Raw genomic sequence first — 26630 nt, 5'->3', positions numbered from 1 at the left:
CCTGTTTTTCCACAGCTCGGGCCCAACCCATGTTCAGTAGATGGCCAGTCTTTAGGTCGTGGCCAGTCTGCATGCCTGACATCTGGATGCACACTCTACCTGGTTGATCAGTCCCATCCATTCACAGTGGAATTTGCTGGAATTTCAAATGAAAACTATTCCTCTCCTCAAAAGGAGAAAAGAAAAGCAGCAAATGAAAGCAAAGACAGTCAAAGCAGCTCAAAGGATGAGACCCAGAAGTCAGCCCCCAAGAGGAACATGAAGGATTACTTTGCTTCATCACCAAAAAAGGTAGATCTTTTTGGACTGTAGAGCTGTTTGGGAATATATTATACAATCTTTATGTTGCAAAGATTAATATACTTTATTTATTAAAGAAATATTTGCCCAAAAATGGAAATTCTCATCATTTACTCATCCTCATGCCATCCCAGATATTGCTTTCTTCTGCTGAACACAACGATTTTCATAAGAATGTCTCTGCTCTAAAGGTCCATACAACTGTGAAGCTCCAAAAGCACATAAAGGCAGCATATAAATAATCCATAAAACTCCAGTGGTTTAATCCGTGTGATATAAGTGTGGCTGAGAAACAGATCAACATTTGTCTTTTTTTTACTATAAATCTCCACTTAACTACAGTATAAAGCACATTTCTCTCCTAAAAGTTCTTCTTCTTTTGATTCGTATTCTTCGTGCGTATCGCCACCTACTGGGCAAGGAGGAGCATTTATAGGAAAAAAGGACTTCGATATTGATCAGTTTCTCACCAACACATATCATGTCGCTTTTGAAGACATGGAGTAAACTACTGGAGTTTTATGGATTACTTTTATGTTGCCTTTGTGATTTTTGGAGCCTTTGCCCAACATTCACTTGCATTGTATGGACCTACAGAGCTGAGATATTCTTCCAAAAATCTCTGTTTATGTTCTGCAGAAGAAAGAAAGTCATACACATCTGGGACGGCACGAGGGTGAGTAAATAATAGATAATTTTCATTTTTTGGTGAACTATCCCTTTAAGCCAGTTATAAAGTACATTGTCTAACTGAGACTTCAACACTTGCTTTGCCCCCTATTACTTAGGCAATAAAAAGACCACACAGCCCACAAGATGAAGTCCCTGATATGAAACGAGGACGGGGCAATGAGGATGATGAGGAGACCTCATCTGAGGAGAAGCTCAGGCACTTGCAAGAATTTGCACAGAAAGAAAGTGATGACACCCTGGACTCACCATCAGCAAAACCCAATGCTCCTTCTTCCACTTGCTCTCAGAGTCACTGGCAACAAACAGGCAGCCTGATGCTCTACACTGCTGCAGGGGTTTCTGAAAGCTCCAAAGTAAGACTAGATCTTTCTAGCAGGAAATATATCTATTTCTGTATTTAATCAGACTTCATGAAACATGAGCAGAATTAATGTCTGTGTAAATCATACATATGTACATCCATTCGTATGTATTTGTAAAATTCAATGGAACAATTCACATACAATTACACAGAAATCCGTTCTGCTCATGTTTAATAAATAAGGTCTATTGTGTGGGATCAATTGTTTAAACTGATAAAGTTAGCGCATTACCTTGAGATTTCTGTTTAAGTTAGCAAAAATCTGCTTCCCTTCTGTTCTGTACTACCATGGCTTTATTGTGTAATTCAGATTGCAGGGTTTGACATTGACGGCTGTATTATCACTACAAAGTCGGGGAAAGTTTTTCCCACAAGTCCAGATGACTGGAGGTGAGTCTGGCTAACAAACCTGGTATAAACAGAAGTTGTCTAGCTTTTCTATGCAGTCTCTCATGTGATGTTTTACTGTTTGCTCTTGTGTAGAATTCTTTACCCAGAGATACAGCCCAGACTGGCCAGTCTGTTAAAGAAAGGATTCAAGGTGTTGCTTAATCAACTTTCAGTCTTTTTTTCTTTTTTTTTTGTCGATGTAGTTAAAATATTACAGCTGAAGTGTCAAAAGTTTGTGTGAACTGTCCATTTTTTTCCTCTTTGCTTTGATAGCTCATAAACATGGTGATGTGTGTCTCTGTTGTAGGTGGTATTTTTTACCAATCAGATGGGCATTTCTCGAGGCAAACTCAGACCAGAGGTGTTCAAATCAAAAGTTGAGGATATTCTAGAGACACTGCAGTTGCCTGTCCAGGTTTGTAATGCTGCGTTCACTCTTCTGCATTATATCCTATTGAGAGTGTCACTTTTTCATGTGTACGCTGTAGGCATAATATTCAGTTTGATTTATTTATTTAACACATGGAATATTTTGTCCTTTTGCAGGTGTTTGTTTCCACAGCTCCAGGTATTTACAGAAAGCCTGTGATGGGAATGTGGGAACATTTGTGTGAGAAGGTGAATCGCTAAATGCTTGTAACGGTTTTGTTTTTTTTGTGTGTGTGTATGTGTGTGTCACAGAGTAATTACATTAATGATTTATTTTACATGACATACATTGAGCACCAAGTTAAGTTCAGTCAACCTGCAAATGTTATGTATGACACTGTTGTGTTTTCGCAGGCAAACGGTGGAATGACTGTTGACAAATCACAGAGTTTCTATGTTGGAGGTGAGCTAAAACAGAAAACTGTGCTCAAATTACCATGATTTAAATATCACCATTTCATATGTGATCATATCTGTATAGAGTAATGATAAATCAAGACTTAGTGTTTGGTGTTGGTTGTCTCAAATGGTTGTGATATGTTCTAGGGATGCATCGATCCGATCAGGTATCAGTCCAACAAGCACGAATCCAATTCTGATGCATATTAGTAATGGTTTTTACTGTCAAGCTAAAAACACACACATAGCATGCCATGGGCTCATGATTTTTATTTATATATTTTTTTTAGCTCTCAGCGCGGCATGCAATATGTGAGCACTAAACACAAACAACATCTCAGATGTAGATGCTCTATAGTTTGGTTCACTTATAACATCCATTGAGAACGACACTGGAGGAGCATTTGACCAGATATAGATTTTTTTAATTTTTTTAAATCTACTGTGAACTAGCTTCCAAACAAACACTCAAAAGTATTTGAGCCTTCTGCCAAATTGAAAGCCAGAGGATTTTAATTTAAGAAATTATGAATGAAGTATTTTGTTTTTGTATAATAAAATTAGAATATTTTGTAATAATAATAAAATTAATAATAATTATTATTATTATGATTCGATTTAAAGTCCAGATACAAGTTAAAAAAATGTGCAAAGAGATCTGGCTCTTTTCTACTGAAAACTTTCACTGGAATTACTGTTAATTTTGCTGCTGTATTATTCAGTAGATTAGGTAACAAAGTTTTTCTTAATAGGCCATAAACATTTATTTTTATCCCATTTGTAATTGTAATAATGGCTAATTGTCACAAACCAGCTGAGAAAATTGATTAAAAAAAATATTTATATATTTTTATATTTGTATTTAATGTACTACATAGGCAGACTTTTACCATCATTCTTCCCTACTCCATAGGCACAATAGTTTTATTGTGTTACTGTTGTTGATGGGAGTAACAGAGACATTAATGCCAAACACTGTACATCAGCATACAATTTCTTCAAAAAGGCCACAGAGATAATTTATATTAGCTTCAATAAATTGCAGGTGCATTTTCATCAATATTTTGATAAAAAGCTTATATTTTATTTTTGAAATGTGGAAATTCTCTGACATGGTTTGCAGCATTTACTGTAGAATGACCCAACAGCACAGCAGATTATATGTATAATGTTGATTTCCCATCATTTACAGATGCAGCAGGTCGTCCTGCTAACTGGGCCCCAGGGAAAAAGAAGAAAGACTTTTCCTGCAGTGACAGACTGGTAACAGCTATAGTATATTTTTATATATTATAGTATATTTTTTTGTATCAAATGTAGAAAAAGTGATTATATAGAATAGTTTGAGCATTATTTTAATCCAGGAAAATAAGGATGAGACTGTATGGTCTTTGTGACCTTGCTGAGAGAAATCTGAGCACTCAGCCATGACAGAAAAGTACTAGGGAGAGAGTACTCTTCAAAGCACTGAATGGCACAGACAATAGTCAAAGTTATTGTATACTTTCATAATAAATGAATTTAAAAGGTTATTTTAAAAAAATAGACTAACTGCCAGAATTCCACCATTAAAAAGAAGTCAGAGAGTCTGTGAAAAAATGGCAGCGAACAAGGAGAGTGGAGAAGCACACTTATTGGTTAAGATAACAGGAGGGGTGTGCTTATGAGGTAATGTGTGATAACAGAAGTGTATAAACAAGTAAGCTTTGAATGAGAGGGTCAGACGATACCGCTGGTGTCTCGGCTTTGTTGTTTTGCTCAATAAAGTCTAACCTTTGACATCTGGAACCCCTGACTTCGAGAGATTTCTTTATGAGAGAGAAAAAGAGTCTTCGATACTCCACAACACGGCCTGTAAGTCTTCATCACAAACGGTAGATTTAATTAGTTACTGCTAATTAGTTTATAAGAGTGACTGAATTTGACTTGGGTACTGTTAGGTTTTAATATATGTACCCTGTTTCGGCCACAAGGGGGTACTATACTGTTATTTTTCCTTTCCCTCTTCTACTAGAACCAAAAAGAAAAGTTTAAAGCCCTGGATCTATTCACAGTAGGGACACCTTAAATTTTTGATGGGAATGACAATGAGGCTGTGAGGGATAGACAGTTTGTTTAATGGGTTGTGGTGTTGTTTAAAGTTTTTTTGGATCGTTCTGCTGATGAAACATTAAAAAAAAAAAAAAACACCTTTCCAACAAATGTTAGTAGACAAAAAACTCCAGAAAACATGTGATCTAGGAGCTTTATACAGCTTTATATTACATGCCATTGAAGAGATGGTATATTTGAATAAGGTCTATTTGATGGACTTTTAACAAAATACATCTGCACCATTTTGGATTTTCTCTCTTATGCCCATAGTTTGCTCTCAACATTGGTCTTCAGTTTCACACTCCTGAGGAATTCTTCTTGGGCTGGAAGCCGGCTCAGTTCAGCATGCCAACTTTTGACCCTGTAAAGGATTTGTCTTTTTCTGTTGCTATTATGAATTATTCTTAATGTTTTATTTATGAATATATGCTTAACCATGAATCCAGTTTAGTTGTGTTTTGAAGTGACATTTATACTTCCAAAGTGTATGCATGATTATACATTTTTTTATTCCATTTTCTAGAGAAATTTAGACACTAAAATGCGTCTTTACGATCCTCCTGATGCCACCCTCACATCTACCAAACAGGAAGTCATTGTTGCAGTGGGATTCCCTGGATGTAAGCCCTCTTTTGTGATTTGTATCGGTGTTTGTGTTTTTCTTTGTGTTTCTTCCAGGTGAAGAGTTATGATTGAACCCTTTTTTTTCCTCCTTTTGCAGCGGGCAAATCTACCTTTTTCCAGACACACATCATTCCAAAAGGCTATGCATATGTGAACAGGGTGAGTTCAAGCTCTGCCCTAGCACGACTTCCTGTACATTAAGCGAGCTCAGAGACTCGGAGATTTTTAAGAGCAATATTGAGCACCACTAGTAGAGAGAATTTATCACAACATTAGTCAAAATGTGGGTGAAAGGTTGATTCCTGAAACTTACGCCACAACTACAATGCATCAATGTCATTGCAACAGATCACAAAATATCAAACTTTTTGGCATTTGTTTTAAAAAAAAGATGTCACAAAGCACACTTTACAAGCAGTACATTTAACAAAATTGTTTAAATTCTGGAACGATTGACAAACTTTATAATGAAGAATAAAATGTATTTATTCACTTTCTGTTTGTCAGATGTTAGAGGATCATATCCATAGTTAATTTTCTAAACTTCATGAAAGACTTCAGACATCCACTAAAAATCACTTTGAGGTTAGGCGAGCTAGCTGTCTTAAAAGTTATGACTAGCTTGTTAGAAGTCATTACAAATTTTTTTTTTTTTGTATCTGAACAGGGAAAAAACACATGAAATCCAAATTTCACAAGCCCAATCCAAACCTATGGCACCTGGGAAGTTACCTGTAAGAGGGAAAAAATGAACAGAACCGTAAAATCCGTGCCCACAATTTTGCAATTCATACCCTTCGTTTGTAAACCGTGCTCACAGATTTGTAAACCGTTCTCTCGTTTTAACAAGTCGTGTCCACGGTTTTATAATCCGTGCCCTCAATTTACTAATCTGTACTCTGATTTGAAAACCATACCCACGATTTCACAATCCGTACCCACGGTTTAGCAAACTGTACTCACGCATTTGTAGCCTTTCCCTCATTTTTGAAATCTGTGCAGACTCTAAACAAGCACAAGCTCCCAGGTATGTGGTTAACAAATCTTCTTGTAAATTGTTTTATTGTGGATAAGTATTAAGTTTAATACTGCAAATTGTCTTAGCTGCATGCTTAAAGTGATTCTCCATAATTTGGAGCGGGGATGGCATAGACAACAATTTGATAAGAATAATGTCTGTCATAATCTTGTCCTTCTGTTTATTTACGATATTCTCATATTCTCCCTTGAATTTCTATAGCCAGGAATACATGCATACTTTTAATAAAATATCATTTTACCCCCCACAGTTTTTTGTATGGTAAAGGTTCCTTACAAAACACATTTAGCGTTTTCATGCCCAAGTCACTCAGTAACCAGCCCAGAAGCATACGCCTCCATTCATTCTTGTTCTGCCTCTTTTAGTTTGCAAAACCGTGGGTACGAACTGTGAAATCATGGGTACTGTTTATGAATCTGTGGGAACGGATTGCAAAATCGAGGGAACGGTTTACAAATCTGTGGGAACGGATTGCAAAATTGAGTGAACGGATTGCAAAATTGAGGGAACGGTTTACGAATCTATGGGAACGGATTGCAAAATCGAGGGAACGGTTTGCAAAATCGAGAGAACGGTTTACAAATCTGTGGGAACGGATTGCAAAATTGAGGAATCGGTTTACAAATCTGTGGGAACGGATTGCAAAATTGAGGGAAAGGTTTTTCAGATCTGTGGGAACGGATTGCAAAATTGAGGGAACTGTTTACGAATCTGTGGGAACGGATTACAAATTTGAGCGTCCGGTTTACGAATCTGTGGGAATGGATTGCAAAATTGAGGGTACGGTTTATGAATCTGTGGGAACGGATTGCAAAATCGAGGGAACGTTTACAAATCTGTGGGAACGGATAGCAAAATTGAGGGAATGGTTTACAAATCTGACAATATAGATTAGTCAATTGACAACACGGTTTATAAAACCGTTGATGCTATTTGTTTGAATGAGGGAACGGTTTATAACTAAGGGTACGAATTGCAAAATTGTGGGCTTGGATTTACAGTTCTCATTTTTTTTTTTCCTCTTACTGGTGACTTCCCGGGCTCCATACAAACCACCTCTGTTTGTGGTTTGGAATACGATTAATTTCTAAAATCTAACTTTTGTTAATGCATCTGTCTGAACTGTCAGATCATTTTTCATGTGCTTTTTCGTCATTTATTGTACGATTGGTTGTAACATCAGATGTTGCGACAAGATATGTCATTCAAAATGCCAACCTTTCCCATTATTTATGCTGTTGTCTGCAACAAATGTGTTCAGATTTGGATACCAGACTCATGAAGAACATAATCAATGGTGAAACATTTATTGCTAAAGTCTCACCCATGGTAAACTGCTGCAAGTTTGTGTTGTTACTATGACAACCAGCAGAAGCAACTACAGTCTGAACAGAAAAGCAGTTTGAATAGTTGTTTCAAGGAGCACAATACAACGATACTTGAACAAAAATTAGCTGCATGGTCACGTTGCCAGAAAGAAGCCAATGCCACAAAAAAGCCCGGTTACAATATGCCCGACAACACCTTGAAACACCTCACAGCTTCTGGCACACTGTAATTTGGAGTGACGAGACCAAAATAGAGCTTTATGGTCACAACCATGAGCGCTATGTTTGGAGAGGGGTCAACAAGTATTGTGCTCCTTGAAACAACCACACCGTCTTCTTCCAGAGCAGCCTGTATTTCTCCTGAGGTTACCTGTGGGTTTTTCTTTGTATCCCGACCAATTCTTCAGGCAGTTGTGGCTGAAATCTTTCTTGGTCTACCTGACCTTGGCTTGGTATCAAGAGATCCCTGAATTTTCCACTTTTAATAAGTGATTGAACAGTACAGACTGGCATTTTCAAGGTTTTGGATATCTTTTTATATCCTTTTCCATCTTTATAAAGTTCCATAACCTTGTTACACAGATCTTTTGACAGTTCTTTTCTGCTCCCCATGGCTCAGTATCTAGCCTGCTCAGTGCATCCATGTGAGCGCTAACAGTTTAAAAAGCCACAGGTGTGGGAAATTAACCTTTAATTGCCATTTAAACCTGTGTGTGTCATATTGTGTGTCTGTAACAAGGCCAAACATTCAAGGGTATGTAAACTTTTGATCAGGGCCATTTGGGTGATTTCTGATATCATTATGATTTAAAAAAGGAGCCAAACAACTATGTGATAATAAGTGGCTTCATATGATCACTATCCTTATATAAAAGACATTTCACAATTTCTGCCAGGGTATGCAAACTTTTGAGCACAACTGTATATACATACAGTACTGTGCAAAAGTCTTAGGCACATAAGATGTTTAACAAAAGCATTTTTCTTAAGATGGTTATTTATATCTTCGGCTTTAGTGTGTCAATAGGAAATATAAATGTTAGACTCTCAAACATTACTTTTGCAAATTGAAAAGATTAGAACAGAAGAACAGGGAGCCCTGCAACAGATGTCATGGCCCCCAGAAAAGCCCCCCACTGAACATTGAGTCAGTCTGGGATTACATAAACAGACAGAATCAATTGAGACAGCCTAAATAAATAGAAGAACTGTGGCAAATTCTCCAAGAAGCTTGGAACATCCTATCTGCCAACAACCAAGAAAAACTGTATCTAGGAGAATTGGTGCTGTTTTAAATGCAAAGGTGGTCACACCGAATATTGATTTAGCTTGTTTATGTTTACTGGACTTTGTATGACATTTATTGATCAATGAAAACTATTTGTCATTATTTTTGAAGAAATCCTCACTATGCAACGTTTTTACAAGTGCCTAAATCTTTTGCACAGTACTGTGTGTATATATATATATATATATATATATATATATATATATATATATATATATATATATATATACACTACCGGTCAAAAGTTTTGAAACACTTGATTGAAATGTTTCTCATGATCTTAAAAATATTTTGATCTAAAGGCATATGCTTAAATGTTTGAAATTAGTTTTGTAGACAAAAATATAATTGTGCAACCATATTAATTGATTTCATTACAAAACTCCAATTTAATAAAAAAAAAAAAAAAAAAAAAAGGGTTTTTGAAATTGATGACTTGGACCAAATAATAAAGAAAAGCAGCCAATTAGTGCCCAACATAGATGGGAACTCCTTCAATACTGTTTACAAAGCATCCCAGGGTGATACCTCAAGAAGTTGGTTGAGAAAATGTCAAGAGTACATGTCTGCAAATTCTAGGCAAAGGGTGACTACTTTGAAGATGCTAAAATATAACACAGTTTTGATTTATTTTGGATTTTGTTTAGTCACAACATAATTCCCATAGTTCCATTTATGTTATTCCATAGATTTGATGACTTTACTATTATTCTAAAATGTGAAAAAAAAAAAAAATATTATAATTATAATAAAGAATAAATAAGTGTTTTAAAACTTTTGACCGGTTGTGTGTGTGTGTGTGTATGTGTGTATATATATATATATATATATATATATATATATATATATATATATATATATAAAATCAATTAAATCAGTAAATACAATTTTGGTGAACTATCCCTATAATCAGAATTAACTAACAATATATTTGTTTAAAGATGCCACTAAGTTTTTTTTTTTTTTTTTTTTTTTTTACTAATGCAATGACATTCATGTGTTTTTAATTGTGACTTAAGTGAAGTCGCTCTTTATATGAATAGCTTCTGTTTACCTTTTAGTCTTTTATTTTTTGTTGATTTTTGATCCCTGCGTATAAACAATAGGACATGCTTGGCTCCTGGCAGCAGTGTGTGACCGCATGTGAACGCGCTCTAAAGGAAGGCCGAAGCGTAGCAGTGGATAACACTAATCCTGACCCTGAGTCTAGAAAAAGGTACTTATAACCCCATTTCCAAAACAGATGCTAATTCATCATCTTCACTGTCAGTCTCTCTTCAGCTAAATGGCCTCCAAAAGTCCTATTTCCGATCATTCTTTTCACAGATATGTAGACGTCAGTCGAGACGCTGGAGTTCCATGCAGATGTTTCAACTTCACGACAACTTTGGAACAAGCAAAGCATAACAACCGGGTAGCTGTCTTTACCATCATTTATTTTGCTGGAATATTTAAAGGGATAGTTCACCCAAAATGTAATTTTTTATTCTGCTTATTATATGGCTACTTGAAAAATAAATGGAATAGGAAATATTGATTTGAGTTATTGATCAAGAGACCAGAGGCCTGTTGCACAAAGCTAGTTGAACAAAGTCAGAGTTTTAGAGTTAAGTTTCAGGTTGACAAAACCAGATAGATTTAACCATTTTGCTCACTATAAACATTTTCTGTCAAGTCAAACTTTGATCCTGAGTTCGTGCTTAACCCTGAAGCACGTGCACATGAATGAGTGACGTTTGCCATGAACAGCAAGTGCTTGAAGCTTGGATAGATGGAGTTGGCGTGATTTACCTCTAGCGAGAAATTCAGCATGATCTACGCCTTCGTTAAAGATCAAAAGATAATTTTGAAAATATAAAGAATTTTAACATTTACACAGCTTGAAGAAACACAGCTGCTGCCGTGGAAGAAAAAATAACTGAATATAATGTGATTGAATTTATAGGTTCACAATAAGAACATACAATCTATATATTATCTAAAATGTATTAGCTTTTATATTAATTAAATTAAAAGCCTTATATTATTTAATGAAGTGCAAGCCATGTCTCTTTGTGTGATAGTGTACAATCATAGTTATAGTTTTAACCAGTATTTTTTTTTTTTTTAGTGGAAAGACTTGTCACACAATAAATGCATCTTAAACAGTGAGTATCACCTTACGAACATTTCTGCAAACAGTTTTTTCCCCCAAGGTTCTCAGCATCACGCACTGCATACAGGTACCGTATGTAAAGAAATGCAAGAAACTCAATAATAAATATTTAACATGCTTCTCAAAAGATACACGGATCTTTAATAAACCATCTTATTATATCTTAATATGTAGGTCTACTACATTAAATCCTAATACATACATTTAAATTAATTTAATATATACATTTCCCTGTGAAGCGCATGCTTTAATTTGGAGCAAGAGACTCAAAGAGATTTTTATTGTGTTAGAGATGTCCCTTTATTCACAGCTGATTGGTTCAGCATCAGTTTGCAGTCTGTAACCCAGAATAAAACCTGAGCTGGAGCAGATTAGTCATGTAGCGTAGTTGTTACGGTGGTGAACACCAGTAAATATTGGCCTGCCTTTCTGAGACCGAAAATCCAGAGTTTGCTCAAACTAAACTCAAACTTACTAGGGTAGCCACTGAAACCGGCTTCGTGCAACAGGCCTATGAAACTAGCACAGTGTAGGAGACTGGTTGCTTGGGACAACTGTCAGTTTTATAATTTAGGGGTCATCGCACCACAGTATTTAACCTCAAAATGCCAGGATTGACCAGTCAGAATCAGGTACTGTATTCCAAAAGGTTGTGTAATAAAATCATGTCAATGCACTGTCACTGATTGTCTAACAATTGACTGTCTTCAGTTCCGTGACATGGTTCCTTCTGCCACCAAGCACGTCCCAGTAAATGACATGGTCTTCCACAGCTACAAGTGAGTGAACAGCTACAAGCTTTGCTTATTAAATGTTATCACTTTTCTGATTACAACTCACCATCCCTATTAGTTATATAACCATTTTCAATAGTTAACTCACACAAACCCATTGGTTTCTCACTGTCTTTCTTGATCTCAATAGGAAGAAGTTTGTTGCACCCAGTTTGTCGGAGGGCTTCTCTGAAATGCTGCAGATTAATTTTGTGCCTAGTTTTAATGACAAGAGATCTGAGTTTCTCTACAGGCAGTTCTCTGAGGGCTGAGCATTATGTTAAAAACTTGGACTCTTGTCCAAAAAGAAAAAGTTTACAGGTGAATAAGAAACCCCTCATTTAAGAATCAGGGATTTATTGAAATACAGTCCTAATAGAAATGTTGTGTCATATTGTCTTGTCCAAATACTTTTCAGTAATCTTTTAAAAGTTCTGACTTTCACTTTAATTTGTTACTATTTTGTTTTATTCAGTCATAGCTGCTGAAATTTCCCTGATTGTAGATTTTACTGTAATAAAGAAAAAAGAAAAAATTCAGTCTTTCAATATAACTTTCTGTTAAGTTTTGGTTGACAAATCTTATTTAATTTTGTGTCACAATGATTTAACAGTGTTCTTAAATATATTCCAGCTTTTGGGTATGATTTAGGTTTTTCTCTTTTCAAATTAGGGTTACTGTAATTATTGTACTTCATTTACAATGTTAATAAATGTAAATGGTAACTTTAAGTGCAGAAAACACCACCAAAACTGTCAACATTAGGCAAAATAAGAGAACAACTAAAAATATATTTCTTTGTCATGTTACCGATACAATGTCATAACAACCCAACCCAGAGGCCTTGTCTATTAATTAAGACTTCACTTATAGGTGAGATTATTGTTTTTTACTCTTAAAGTGTATTTTTAAAGGTGCAATTAGTCATTTTTTCCCTCATTAAAAATGTTTGCTCCAAAAAAAAACCCAAATTGAATAGTAAAATTGAAACATATGTAAATCCAGTCAATAAATCAATAAACTTAAAGCTGTTTAATTTAAAACTTGTTGCTGTTTTATTCTACATGGAGTGGGTACCCTCATAGGGGCCGCCATTTTAGGATCACATGACCTGCCAAATACTACTTGCTTAATCTCAGTAACCACCCTGTTTTGGGACACTTTCACTGCTGGATTCAAGTAATCAAGTAATCAATCACAATCATAGTGAATTGTGAATTTCGGCATTGACAACGGTAATTGAAAACTATTGCATTTAAATGATGCTGCCTCCATGCCCCTAGTTGTCAGTGTCCAAGTCTACTGCTATATTGAACAGTACAACATAAACAAAAAAGCAAAACCAATGAAGCTTGTGAACAGCGTTCTCTTGTAAACAAATCGAACTGCACTTCCGATTGTATCACGTCAGTTCTTGCGTGAACATGCCAAAGTGCTTGCGTCATGCGAGAGGCAGAAGGAACAGAGTCCCATTGTGGACAGGCATCGGAGAGTGACTGGAAGTAAACAATTACAGAGAAAATGACTTAAATATTGATCTGTTTCTCACCCAAAGTGATCATATCGCTTTAGAAGACATTAACCACTGGAGTTGCTTTTACTATGATTGTCTGTGCTTTTTGGAGCTTTTAAGTGCTAATTACAGTCCACTTGCATTGTATGGACCTACAGAGCTGAAATATTCTGCTAAAAATCTTCGTTTGTGTTCAGCAGAAGAAAGAAAGTCATACTCATCTGGGATGACATGAGGATGAGTAAATGATGAGAGATTTTTCATTTTTGGGTGAACTAATCCTTTATGCAATTTTAGGTGATTTGTTTGAAACAGGAGGACACTAAAGACAGGAGTCGAAAACCTCAAAGACGTGGTCCAAAGCATTTTGAGATTTGTCCACTTAAACCACATTAAAGGTGCTCGTATGTAGTCGAAAATGCATGTGACCACATTGGGCCTGAAGTGTAAATGCTCATCCGTTCAAACTAGGGATGTGCTAAACTACCAATTTTCATCATTGACTAGTTGGTCAGTTGTTTAACGACTTGTCAGTGTTAAGGATAATAATGTAAAATTAGGATCTGTTATGTTCACATGACCCTGATCAGAAGTATTTCAGAGGAATATATGGACGCTAAGCGCAGCACTTCAACATGGTGACTAATGGAGATTACTCTGATAAATAGGCTAAATAACTAAACATCTTATTGCACAAAACTGTCAAAATAAGAAATAAGAAAAGCTCCAGTACAGAGGCACACAAAGCTGCTTATGCGCTTCCTGAACACAGAATGTCTCACTTCAATATAACCGTTCCTAGCTGCGCATTCAAAAGCGCAGAACTGCAAGAAAATATTGGGGGTACACATCAAGTTTATGAAATCAAGCAGTTTAAACCTTTTTTTACAGCAACTATTTATTTAAACCATGTCAGACAGAATCAGCAGAAGACTTTAATCTTTCCACAAAACCTCATTAATAAAGGAACATAACTCATAGCAGAGGATTTAACATCTGACAGTGATCGTCTTGTAATGTTGATAAGGTGCTTTGATGTAATAACAGTGCATAAAAAGACTAAACCTAAAGCATTAAAGAGACTAAACTTTTAGCAGAGGGTTTTACTGGGCTGACTGTTATCAAAGTCCCTTTCAAGGCAAGTCAATCCACTCGGTGGCCATCTTGAAAATTTTCCCGGGCAGCTATTTTCTATGGATACAAGCATAAAAGTACAGCTCCTATGTACTTGAATGGGGAAAGACCGAGATCTACAAAAGGATTGGTTGAGATTACGATCAAATCACATTTTAAATCAGCAGTAAAATCTGATAACAGTGGCATCATAAATCGTGCTGCTTTAGCTCAGATCACACTAAAAAAAATTCTATATTTCAGGCTGATCCAGCTAATGCACATGCATGTGCTTGAGTTGACTGACAGGAGATGTCTGTATCTGAAATGTGGGACTTCCTTTTTCTACATCCAATATATTGGGTTTTAATTTCTCCTATTCATTTTTAATACAAGTGTTCCATCTCAGGCTTAATAGTCTCTGCTGTTATTCACCGTTAAGCCCCGCAAGCTATCATCATGCAAAAATGCTCTCTAAGTTGTGTCCCTCAATTAATAGAATTGCCAGTATGGTCAGTGGTCCGTCCATCAGACCATATGCCAAGGGTTAGAGCGTGATGCATTTTTTTGGGTGATTAGCATGAAGCAGTGGTTTTCAAACTACGGTTGTGTGGAAATGTTGCAAGGCAAGCATTAACTCATTGTGGCGAGTGATAAGTCCTTATCAGCTTAACCTTAGCTGCAAAGTTTCTTAACATTTCTTGAGAAACTATAGCTCAACTACATCAAACATGACTTGACATAATGTGGTGTAACAGTGCAATTCATTATCGGCCACGCAATTCATTTCATAATAATAAAAGTTCAAAACAACGGATGAAAACAGGTAAACTTATAGCTAACAGGTTAGGTAGCTACATAAATAAAGAGTAAAATATATAGATTATTAAGGTGCAATACAATAAAAAAATTAAAAAAAAAATAATTGCAAAACTATCAGACGCAATGGAAGCAAATGCACTGCCCAGATCACAAAACTCGATCAAAAGACAATGTTCAGGGTGTAAATTATGGGAGGTTTGGGAAACCCCCTAGTAAACACCTTTTCATCTGAGTCATGCTATCTGTATATGTATCCTATGCCTATATGTGCACTTTCCCCTGTGTAGATTGTTTATTGTATGCTAGAACTTTGTCCTCATTCAATCCCAATTTAAATACACTTAATATTGATATTGCTTATTAATTTGTATTTGTATTTAATGTGATATGTTTGTTTAATCTATATATTTTTATGTATACTTATACATAATTATGGATACTTGCTGTACACATATACACTATGGTTGTTTGGGTAATCTTCAACCATCTTTTGTCCAGTCTTTAGCAAATTAAAATAGTATGAGTTTAAGATGATGCCTGGCAGAAGTAATCAAATTTTGAAATTTATTTTTATATTTCAAGTGACATGCTTGCCAGACTGCACTCTCAGAAACAGTTTGGTGTATTGGCACCAAACTTAATATATAACTTTATATAGTATGTGTCTTTGGCAACATTACAGTGGTGAGAAATAGTATGTGAACCCTTTGGATTTACCTGCATTTATGTACACCGATGAGACAAAATATTATGACCACTCACAGGTGAAGCAAATAACACTGATCATCTCCTAACAAGGCCACATGTCAAGGTCTGGGTAGACTAGATGATAAAGAAACAATCAGTTCTTGTAGTCAATGTTTTGAATGCAGGAGTAAAGACTTGAGTGACTTTGACAAGGGCCAAATTGTTACGGCCAGACGACTGTGTCAGAGCATCTCTGAAACGGCAAATCTTTTGGGGTGCTCCTGGTCAGAAGTGGTGAGTACCTAAACATCGTTGCAGACCAGGTACGCCCCTTCATGTCAATGGTATTCCCAGGAATTTCTATTTAATCTTTATGACTGTCATTGTATGGAATCATTGCTCACTCTTCAAACTAAATATAATTGATTATTTGCCTAATTTAATCTTTTACAGCTGAACCAAAACTGTCTCTGGCAGAAAGCACAATAACAGTGAATGATAATCTATTGATGATCTAATGAGACTGGAATGTCCTGTTAAACAATGCCATGACTGAATCCAAATGGTCCTTATCATTATAACAAGAGTTAAAATTATGATAAAATTCATTATGACAATTTAGGGGGTCGCAGAGGCAAAAGAGCCCTGATGTGACCAATTTAGTGAAGGCTTTTTTTTGTTTTGTTTTGTAACTGACATAGAGCAATGATTCTTATGGCAGTGTTAATATGTTGCAAGACAAGTAAACACAACATGGTAAGTGATACGCACTTAATGGCTTAACCCTCACAACCTTTCATAAACTTTTATTGAGCAACTATGGCTCAACAACATCAAACATTACTTGTCATTAAGTTGAATGTGGCTCACACTTTATGGTAAGAAAAATGAAGTTCAAAACTTACGAATACAGGTGAATTCATTCTAACTAAGTACATAAATATAAAAACAGATTATTGACTGTGCAACACATTGAAATGCATTAATTTCCAACTAATTATAGAAACCGCATCCAAAATGCATTGAAGAAGAATGCAATCATCACAAGAGACACTGTGTTGAATATGGATGAGAATGGATTTATTTACTGATTTAAATCTTGAAAGGTGAACCAAATAATGCTATTGTATTTGGAATCAACAAACTTATGTGTCATAAAGAAGGTAGGAATCAGATTTGGATGCAAAACGTTTGCTGGCTTGAAAAGAATGCACAATGTTTGGTCACACTTTATATTAGGTGTTTTTAACTACTATGCACTAACATTAAAATACATACAATACAATGTATTTAGTGTGTAACTACATGTTGTTCTGCAAAATTCTCACAAGGTTCACATTTGCTGCTACTGATAGGTTTAAGGTTAGGGTTTAGATTTGGGTTAGGTTTAGGGTTAGGTGTAGGGTTAACAGTGTTACTACAGATGTAATTAAATGTAGGTACTGTAAATGTAAGTACAATACAACAATACGTATGTGCATAATAAGTACATTGTATGAAATGCTTAAGTAAATTGTAGCTAATGACAGCTAATATCAAGAGGGTCCAAATGTTATTTTTTCAGGTTTGACAAATGGTTATGGACTTTGTTTAGATGAACAAGCATACATTTTACACATTTATACTCAGTTTAACTTAACTGAAATTGTATTAAAATGTATATAATTTGTATTTAAAATTCACTTCATAATAGATAAAGAAGCCAAGCTTATAATAAATCTTCAAAAGTAACAAAACCGTTTTTCAGATTTTCAAAGAAGTGGCAGAATGATTAATTTTCTAGATTTGTTTGTATCAGATGTTAATATCAGATAGTTTAAGAATCAGCAGGTTTTCTTTGCCTCACTGCCCATGTAGTTAAAGCAACAATAACAATAATCACTATTGCCAAACTAACAGAAACTGCAATAACCATCCAGATTAGGAATGGATTTGCCGTTTCTGGGGGCTTTGAGTGGAATTTTGATGCTTGAGCAATGTTGGATATTTCAGATTTTGCTGCTTCTTTGTCGTTAGATCGAATAGCAAAGAAAAGTGTAGTGTCATTTTGGAATGTGATATTGAGTATGAATGAATGCTGTTCAGTTGATCCAGCATTCTGGGGTGAGACTGCGGATGTGTTGATTAGATGAGCGTTGCTGAAGTTGAATCGAAGCATCTCAAAGCCATCACTCCACCTGATCTCATAGGAATTAGCTTAACAGAAAATAAACACATTGTGTTACTGCAACAATGTAGAAACAAGACAATAAAGGTTGCATTATTTGTAACATTGCATCTCAAATATTGGTATACTGTATAGTCAGATTTAATGTTTTACCTGTCCCCTGGTCAAGGTCTGCACCAGGAGCCGTCCAGGTGAGAAGCACAGTGTCCTTTTGAAATTCAGCACTTAAATCTGTGATTTTGTTTGGAGGAAAATTTGGAAGAGTTCCTTTAATAGACACTTCAAAACTCTCTCCAGTGGCTGTTCTGGTAAATCGTCCTACAAAAGTAAGCTGCTCAGTAACTGGAGGCTTTGGAGGGTTCAGCTTCACTACACCTGAAAATAGAGTGGACGTCAAAAGCTGCATGATTTTGTCGGTGATTTTAAAAGGAAACAACTTGCCCAACAAGCATACAAACATTTTCTACATGTCCGAAAGTAACTTCTTTCTAGTTTGTCTCCAAGTTGCTGGTTTTCAATTTAATGTTAATGTTTAATCAGTTTGCTTTAAGATATGAGTCTTGATGTCATGGTTTACCATTCACTTCATATCCAGGTACGTATAGGGCACCACCCTTTTTTTTCTGAGAAAATTTGGCTTGCCCATCTTGATCCATCACCCTTACTTTCAAGCTGCTTCTTCCGTTTTGTAACTTTGTGAAATATCTGGAATAGACACCATCACCTTTGAAAGCATCAGCTCCTGTAAAAAATACATCCTTAATTGATTTAGGCACAGTTTGGAGATAAAGTTGCATACAGTTTATTTGTTTACATTTATATGAAACGAAGTGCACACTTGAATATGGATTTATAGTAGGGATGTCCCAATACCATTTTATTTTAGAACAAATACGAGTACTGTTACTTTTTTTTTTTTTTGGTACTCGCCAATACCGGGTCCGATACCTGTATTTTTTTTTTTTTTTTTTACTACATATCAACAGTTTATTTAAATTTTATCATCAAAATGGTGTTTAAATAAATAAATTCATTAAAACATTAATCAATTAATGTTTAAAAATTAATGTTCAACATTATATTGTATTATTTTTGTCAAATAAAGTGCTTTTATTCAGAACCTCACCGCACAATCTAAAATACATTGGAGTTATATTTTACCAAATAAAGTGCTGCACTACAGAGCATCACAGATTTAAGATATTGCCTAAATATAATACAATTACTATTGATTTATTATTATTATTATTATTATTATTAGTTGTTGTAGTAGTAGTATAAAAGTGAATATTAAATTTCAGGCATATGTTTTTTCTTTCTTTCTTTCATTTTTTTTTTATTTAAATTGAGCTTTAATTTTGGCGGAGCTTTTATTTTGAAGTGTTTCTGTGTTGTTAAGACCAAGTTGCTCTGACATCATGACGAGCTTCCCACTCCAGAAAAGCAGGTCGCTACATGACTAAAAGTGATTATTACACTGTAAAGGCTGCTACTTAATTAAATAAGTATGTACTCTGTTTGCGCCTCACACTACGAAGAGAATTTGCACTCTGTTTGCTGTCATCTGCTTCAAACAGAGTGCTCAATGCACAAGACAGTGTTCCCTGTATTAGCAATGGAGGATTAAAAGGTACAAGCAGCTGGCATTGCACAACACTGTCTCCATACATTCACACCATGCCGCTCATGCACTATATATTTATATCATTAAATTGCAGCTTCTGTGGAAAAATAATCTCCCTTGGACATAAAGTGATTTTAATTTGTGCGCTGAATGTTTGCATAATGACAGGGGTGTAGATTCTGGGGGGGGGGGGGCATGTGGGGAGGTAACCCCCCTAATAATCAAATCAAGCAAGTACAACCCCCCATTATTTATACCATAATCAGTGGAAACATGTAAATGCCCCCAATGTTCAAGGCAAATCTACAGCCTTGCGTAATGACATTCGTACGTCAGATGGTATCGTTTTTTGGTATCGGAGCATTTTTAAGAGTATGAGTACTAGTACATGAGCGTGGTATCGGGACATCCCTAATTTATAGGTAATTTACCTGCTCCATTATCCAGGAGTTGTAATGTTTGTGTGGTCCCAGATTCAGACTCCAGTGTCGCCCACACTTCCGCATTTATTACAGGCCTGTAATTCTGACTAACCTCAGCAAAAACTATCATGGGTTTACTGCCGTCGCTGAACTGCTGGTTCATGTGGGCTTTGACAATGACCGGGGGAACATCAGCACGAGCTGCATGACTTGATACTGTTATAGTCAAAGACTGAAGTGTTCCACTTAAAATACTGTACTTCCAGTCTCCAGGCTATCGAAAACAAGATAGAAAAAGCTAATCAATAAAATTGCTGCGTGACACAATGTTTTAGTTTTATATATTTCTAAATATCCTCCTCAGCCATGCTACCCTAAAAAGTTACTACTACACTAAGATACTAATAAAATATGCAGTAGCTAACTACATTGAAGATACTTAAGAGGGCAATACCCTTTAAAATATAAAACAGTCCATTGATGTAATTTATAATTTTTACACCAGAGTTGCATAATTCTGGCAAAAAGAATTATACACACTAAATGCTAAAAAAACTAAAAATATACTGCATTTCATAGTCATTTATGTAACTTTTTTATGAATTTAGATCAACTAAATCGGCTGCAATAAAAAAAAAAATATTCAGAAAATAAGCTAAAGTTCATGTAACTAAATATTGTGGATTGTTTGGTTGCAATTGGAGACCACTTTACTTCCTTTTAAAAATTGTGAACATTATTAAACAGACAGCAAAGATCCAAACTTTTGTCTGTTTACACTCACACTTTCTGTTTAACAGTTCATGAGCGTAGCCGCATTCACCACGAGACACGAGTGGTCTTTACAGCATGTGCAGACATACTCGTGTGTTTGAAAGCAGCTGGCTGGTCAAAAGCATGGGTATGGAATTGAGTCGGTACTTGATACTACCGTTAATGTAGAAAGAAACAAAAGTTTATTTTTGACATTGAGTGTCGCAGCACTCAGTTTAGAAACCACTGCTATAAATAATCGTAACAATAGTTAATTTACTTTCTTTATCCTTGAGCCGCTAAAACATTCATGGCTAACAAGAAAAGATCAAGGGCTACAACCTCAGCCCAAGTCTGTTGACACCCCTTATATAACATAAATATATATATTGAATTCTGAATTAAGCAAAATCTGAAGTACAAGAATGAAGAATGAATTAGCCTGTAACTAGTAAAGCTACTTCATGTAGAAAATAGCTGAACTTCTGTTAGCCTACTGAAAAATGTACTTAAGTCAATAGCATCACTTTTTCATTGGTTAATGCTGAACACTGTAACTTACAGTATACCCAGTTCATGAAATCTTGTAAAAATTGTCATACCTCTGCAGTTCCTGTAACTTTTAAAGTTAAAGTCTTTGCCAGACCATCTTGAAACATCTGTATTTGATTGTAGATTATACCACTTGGTGACTGCACATAAGCAGTAGGTAAACTTTTTTCATAGATTATTGTAAAGCTGGTTTTGGTACCAACAGTCTGATCCACAGATATTGTTCCATTAAACCAGCCAGCTGTTTGTATTCCAATGCTCTCTAGCTGCAAGGGAGTCATGATAATGACAATTACTGTAAAATACTCCTACTGTAATATTGGTGACACACTCAAAGTAATATAATGTATTATGAGCAACCACTTGCCAAACCTGAACTGGTTCTTTTGTGTAATCTCCAGTTGGTATGGTTAGTGAAGAAAAGGCATCCACTAGCTGATTAGAAATAAGATCATCACTGGCTATGATAAATTTCCCCCCTAATTCCAACACAGAACATTGGAGAAATATGCATCTGATGTTCAGCCTGCAGGGGTATAATATGATTTATTCAGAGGCTTGTAGATAAGTCAATCATGCGTATGCTACTTACCAGTACTATCTGCCATTACCCTTAGTGCCTTGTCTGCCTTGTTACCAAATGCTATTGTATGTATGATGGCACCACTTTGTATTGCAGACGGAACACAATCATTAATGTTGTCTGACGCCTCACCATCTGTCAGAAAAATTATTTCATCTCCTACTACATTCCCATTGTCTTCTTTAAGTACCTAACATATTTAAAGAGAAATAAAGAGCATTGGCACAGAACATACAGTATATACTGATGAGCCAAAACATTATGACCTCTCACAGGCGAAGCGAATAACATTGATCATCTCCTAACAAGGCCACATGTCAAGGTCTGGGTAGATTAGATGGTAAAGGAACAATCAGTTCTCATAGTCAACATGTTGAATGCAGGAGAAATGGGCAGGAGAAATGGGCAGGAGTAAAGACCGGAGCGACAAGGGCCAAATTGTTATGGCCAGATGACTGGGTCAGAGCATCTCTGAAACTGACAGTGGTCCGAGGAGTGACAAACTAGTGACAGTGTGTTGGGAGCCCAAGGATCATCGATGTGCATCTCACCCTGGTGCATATGGGGCTGCGTATCCGCAAACTGGTCAGAGTGCCCATGATGACACTTGTCCACCATCGAAAGCGCCTACAATGGGAACGCAAGTGTCATAACTGGTCCTTGAAGCAGTGGAAGAAGGTCACCTGGTCTGATGAGTCCCATTTTCTTTTATATCACATGGACGGCCGTGTACGTGTGCGCCGTTTACCTGGGGAAGTGATGGCACCGGGATGCACTGTGGGAAGACAACAAGCTAGTGGAGGGAGTGAGATGCTCTAGGCAATGTTCTGCTTGGAAACCATGGGTCCGGCCATTCATGTGGATGTCAATTTAACACGTGCCATCTACCTAAACGTCGTTGCAGACCAGGTACACCCCTTCATGGCAATGGTATTCTCTGATGGCAGTGGCCTCTTTCAGCAGGATAATACGCCATGTCACACTGCACACATTGTTTGGGAATGGTTTGAGGAACATGATGAAGAGTTCAAGGTGTTGCCCTGGCCTCCAAATTCCCCAGATCTCCAAAAGCATATTATGCAGGTGGTCATAATGTTTTGGCTCATCAGTGTATGTAATTTACACATCACAAACATAGAACTTAACAACACTTGAACAATTAAAGTGGCACCTTTAAACCTTCATTGAGGCCTTTACAGATGTATGTGCCACCTTTTGCAGTACTTGGCAAATTTTTAATGAGCTTCTCTCTTGTTGTCTCACTGTCAATAACAGTCAAGCTGCTAAGAGTATAAGCATTATCACTAAAGGTCACAATTCCCACATTGGCTTGATCCTCAATGATGTGCCGGAGGAAATGTGTGGCAGCTTGCTGCTGTCGAAGAATTCTAGAGCCCTTGAAAATGGAAGAAAAAAAGCTATCAATATAAATTGAATGCGTCCTTGGGAACAAACTCATTTCAGAGCATAGGTATACAATGTATAAAATAGAAAATCATTAAGGCATCCTTGTTGACAAGTTAATGCATGTTTTTGCATACTTGCATGCTTCCTGAGACATCAAGCACAAGACAAACAACCCGATGCTTTCTCTGCACAACTTTGAAAGATGGTGCTGGTGGAGGGGATTGCAGGGGTTTTAGAGAATGAAGGGCGCCGCTGTCCACAGAATCCTCAAATATTACTGTCCATGTCGCTTTGTTGCTACATTTTTTATTTTGCATGTTTGGGGCAACACTATTGTGCTCCTGTTCTCTACAAAATGCATTCACCTGAAACCAAATATTTCTGTTTAATATCAGTTTCAAATGTTGTCAAACACCTTAACCAGGAATCAAATCTGTTGTCAACACATGATTAGTTACCGTATGTCTGTTAACAGATTTCATTTCACCATCCAGATAGTATGAAGATACATTTTATGCTCTATTACATATACCTCAAAGGTATTGTGAGAGAGGAAATTTGTACAATCTACTTACAGATTTCAGACTTGGTAAAAACATTATGGAGCTATTTGTGTTTTGCTTTTCGTTAGGAAAAAACTGGCACCCCTTTGTAGGTAGTCGAGTTTGTGGATCAATGCTGCACTTTTGAGGGGATCCTGCAATGATCTCCTTAAACTGGCCTGCAATGTTTTTGCTACACCTAAATATAAGGAGGAAAGCAACGGTGGTAATAATTTCCAAGGAGATTTTTAGAGCATGATTTATTTTACATTAATAGTTCTTAATTTTTGTTAATTTTAAATTAGTTGAATTTGTAATTTACAACCTTGTAGCTTCATAGTGGCTATAAAAATGGTAGAATGGATTTTCTTCACTGTATTCATCATACACACCCCATCTCAAATGAGCCCATTCATGCACCAAGACCCTTCCTGCAAACATTAAAATGTTTATACTTTACAAAACTCATTTGATATATTATTGAAAAAAGGCAGAAGCTACTGCATTTGCACTAAGTGTAAGTAGTGGCAGATACTATGTGCACCCCAGTGTAAATACTAACATACTGTATACAGTAACACAAAATCACAGATATCACACTCTATTTTCTGTCTCTTCTCGAACATATAACTATAATAACAATAACAATAACCTCTTATATTTTAGAATTAGTGGTTATATTCAAGTAAGAATAGTGAAATTTACCTCTTGACCCATAAGGCTGAATGAATTTGTCATTTATGAGGAAGTTTGGAGTGAAATGAATGTACTGACTTTCAGATCCACATTCTCCATACTGATTAGTGTAGGGATCATCACCATATGCAGGATTCTGTTTATCAATTCTTATTTTGGCCTGCGTTTTACATAAAAATAATGCGAGCAACATAATATGTGAATGAAATTTTATATATATAAATTAATTTGTATAGTGGCATTATGCTCTGTACCTTTTCATAGGATTCTGTTCTCGATTTGCTATAATCCTTACTATTCCATTGGGGAGGAACAAGTATTGTAGCTTCCTTGAAATAGACTTTTTTATCCAATGCTTGAAAAAGATATTCCGAACCTTCGGTAACCATGTCCTGTCAGAATGAGAGTTAAAAGATAAAAAGAGAGAAACTGTGAATATATGTATATACAGTATATTTTTATGACAGCCAATAAATAATCATGCTTTAATTTGCTCTCTTCTGATTCAATATCAAACACAAACCAGCATATTTACCTTTATTTTATCAATGAGTGTCTTGTCCTCTGGTACTGCTGAACTGATTGCAATGACAATATCAACGTATCCATTCCCATCTAGTTTGATTCCAGTGGAGGTGGACGACAGTAACATCCATACTAAGAGAAACAGAGCTCTTGCATCCATAGCTGTAGAGTTATGAACAGCAACTCCAGAACTTAGTTTCGAAGAAGTTCCAAATGAACTTAAAGGGGCAGGTCACAGATAAGAGGGAGTGACCTTTACTGTCATGGGAGGATGATACAGATTTTTTTGCTATTTAAAACAAATCTCTCTCTCACTGTTACATGGAGCTTGCCGAAAAAGCAACAGAAGTACAGCGTGAACATAAACAATTGCAAAAGAGTGATTTTCAATGCTATTCGTGGAGTATCTTTACCCTGTGGATGTGTGTGATTGTGTATTTACCCCTTTGGGATCCCTTGCCATAGAAAGCATACAGAATGTCCAAATGCAGCTTTCAGTGAGTAAAGGATTTATGTTCAATAAAAACAGACTGTTCTGTCGACACTTTCTTATTTTATTAATATGTTAGTGTATGAGAACCCTAGAAAACGCTTGGTGACAGAATCACCATGGATTACAGTCAGTGTTTGTGATGATTTGTGGCTGAGTGCGATCGCTGATGTAAGTGTTTAGATCAGAGCATTTGACGTCTTGTCAGTTCTTCAGTAAAAGAAGCTCATTGGTCACTTGAAGTGTCTGCCCCAGTGACTGAAAAATGTTTTCTCTCATGTTTGATGTGCTTTTCCAGTTGGGACCATTGACTCATAAGGGACTCCTCTCGGTCAAGGGATTAATGACCTTCCACTGGCAGACACTAATCCAAACAATTGGCTAGTGTGTCGCTGGTGCCACTTAAGAAACCATAACTAAGAAAGCAAAGCAGAATTTGCAGTAATGCTTGTGGATATCTGCTTTACTTGCTACTATGTGCTTCAAACAAAACTGAATATTTTAAGATTTTAAGATTCAGTATCACTAACATGGCAAACTTCGGCAAATCCAGTGATTAGTTAATCTTTAAAAACTCTTGTTGTATCAACTCAGAACCTTGTGAACACCCTTCTGTTTCCAGGTGGACTGATTAAAAAGTCCTGTGTGGTTTTGCTCACGGAAGTTCCAGCAAACCAGCCAATCAGATTAGGATTTACTAATTTAAGAAAGCGTTTTCCAGTTTTGTTTGCAATATGCGTCAGATGGTTAGTGCATGGTTGCAGAAAGTCCGTAGGTGGCAGTCTATTTCTGAGACTTTGCTTTAGCCACAGGGCTGGCCCTGACCAATTTGGTGCATTAGGCAAGATTTTAGCTGGTGCC

At 36.2% G+C, this 26630-nt stretch overlaps 2 protein-coding genes across 5 annotated transcripts in view; one reads left to right on the top strand and one right to left on the bottom strand.

The window, feature by feature from the left end:
- The window catches only part of pnkp (polynucleotide kinase 3'-phosphatase), a 62117-nt gene extending 49705 nt beyond the window's left edge, over positions 1–12412 (top strand). For all 4 annotated transcript variants that reach the window (XM_051665980.1, XM_051665981.1, XM_051665979.1 and 1 more), the window contains 15 exons: positions 16–291; positions 1089–1346; positions 1665–1744; positions 1838–1895; positions 2052–2159; positions 2291–2362; positions 2528–2576; positions 3765–3835; positions 4937–5029; positions 5190–5286; positions 5388–5449; positions 10052–10161; positions 10272–10359; positions 11812–11879; positions 12025–12412. In XM_051665980.1, the coding sequence (XP_051521940.1) occupies positions 16–291; positions 1089–1346; positions 1665–1744; positions 1838–1895; positions 2052–2159; positions 2291–2362; positions 2528–2576; positions 3765–3835; positions 4937–5029; positions 5190–5286; positions 5388–5449; positions 10052–10161; positions 10272–10359; positions 11812–11879; positions 12025–12145 (1611 nt within the window). In that variant the 3' untranslated portion in view covers positions 12146–12412. The remainder of the gene's footprint in view (positions 1–15; positions 292–1088; positions 1347–1664; positions 1745–1837; positions 1896–2051; positions 2160–2290; positions 2363–2527; positions 2577–3764; positions 3836–4936; positions 5030–5189; positions 5287–5387; positions 5450–10051; positions 10162–10271; positions 10360–11811; positions 11880–12024) is intronic.
- Positions 12413–17066: 4654 nt separating this feature from the next.
- On the bottom strand, positions 17067–25477 carry clca5.2 (chloride channel accessory 5, tandem duplicate 2). Its single transcript, XM_051665969.1, has 14 exons — positions 25290–25477; positions 25009–25146; positions 24764–24914; positions 24384–24489; positions 24092–24257; positions 23651–23881; positions 23281–23505; positions 22119–22299; positions 21899–22005; positions 21577–21792; positions 20231–20495; positions 18753–18917; positions 18329–18550; positions 17067–18204 (listed from the first exon to the last, which is right to left on the bottom strand). The coding sequence occupies exons 1-14, from the start codon at positions 25437–25439 to the stop codon at positions 17825–17827; spliced, it is 2703 nt and encodes a 900-aa protein (XP_051521929.1). The 5' UTR covers positions 25440–25477; the 3' UTR covers positions 17067–17824.
- Between the last annotated feature and the right edge of the window lie 1153 nt (positions 25478–26630).

The sequence above is a fragment of the Myxocyprinus asiaticus genome, chromosome 31 (assembly GCF_019703515.2).
Source record: "Myxocyprinus asiaticus isolate MX2 ecotype Aquarium Trade chromosome 31, UBuf_Myxa_2, whole genome shotgun sequence".
NCBI lineage: Eukaryota > Metazoa > Chordata > Actinopteri > Cypriniformes > Catostomidae > Myxocyprinus > Myxocyprinus asiaticus.
This window is presented reverse-complemented; position numbering and strand designations above follow the sequence as displayed.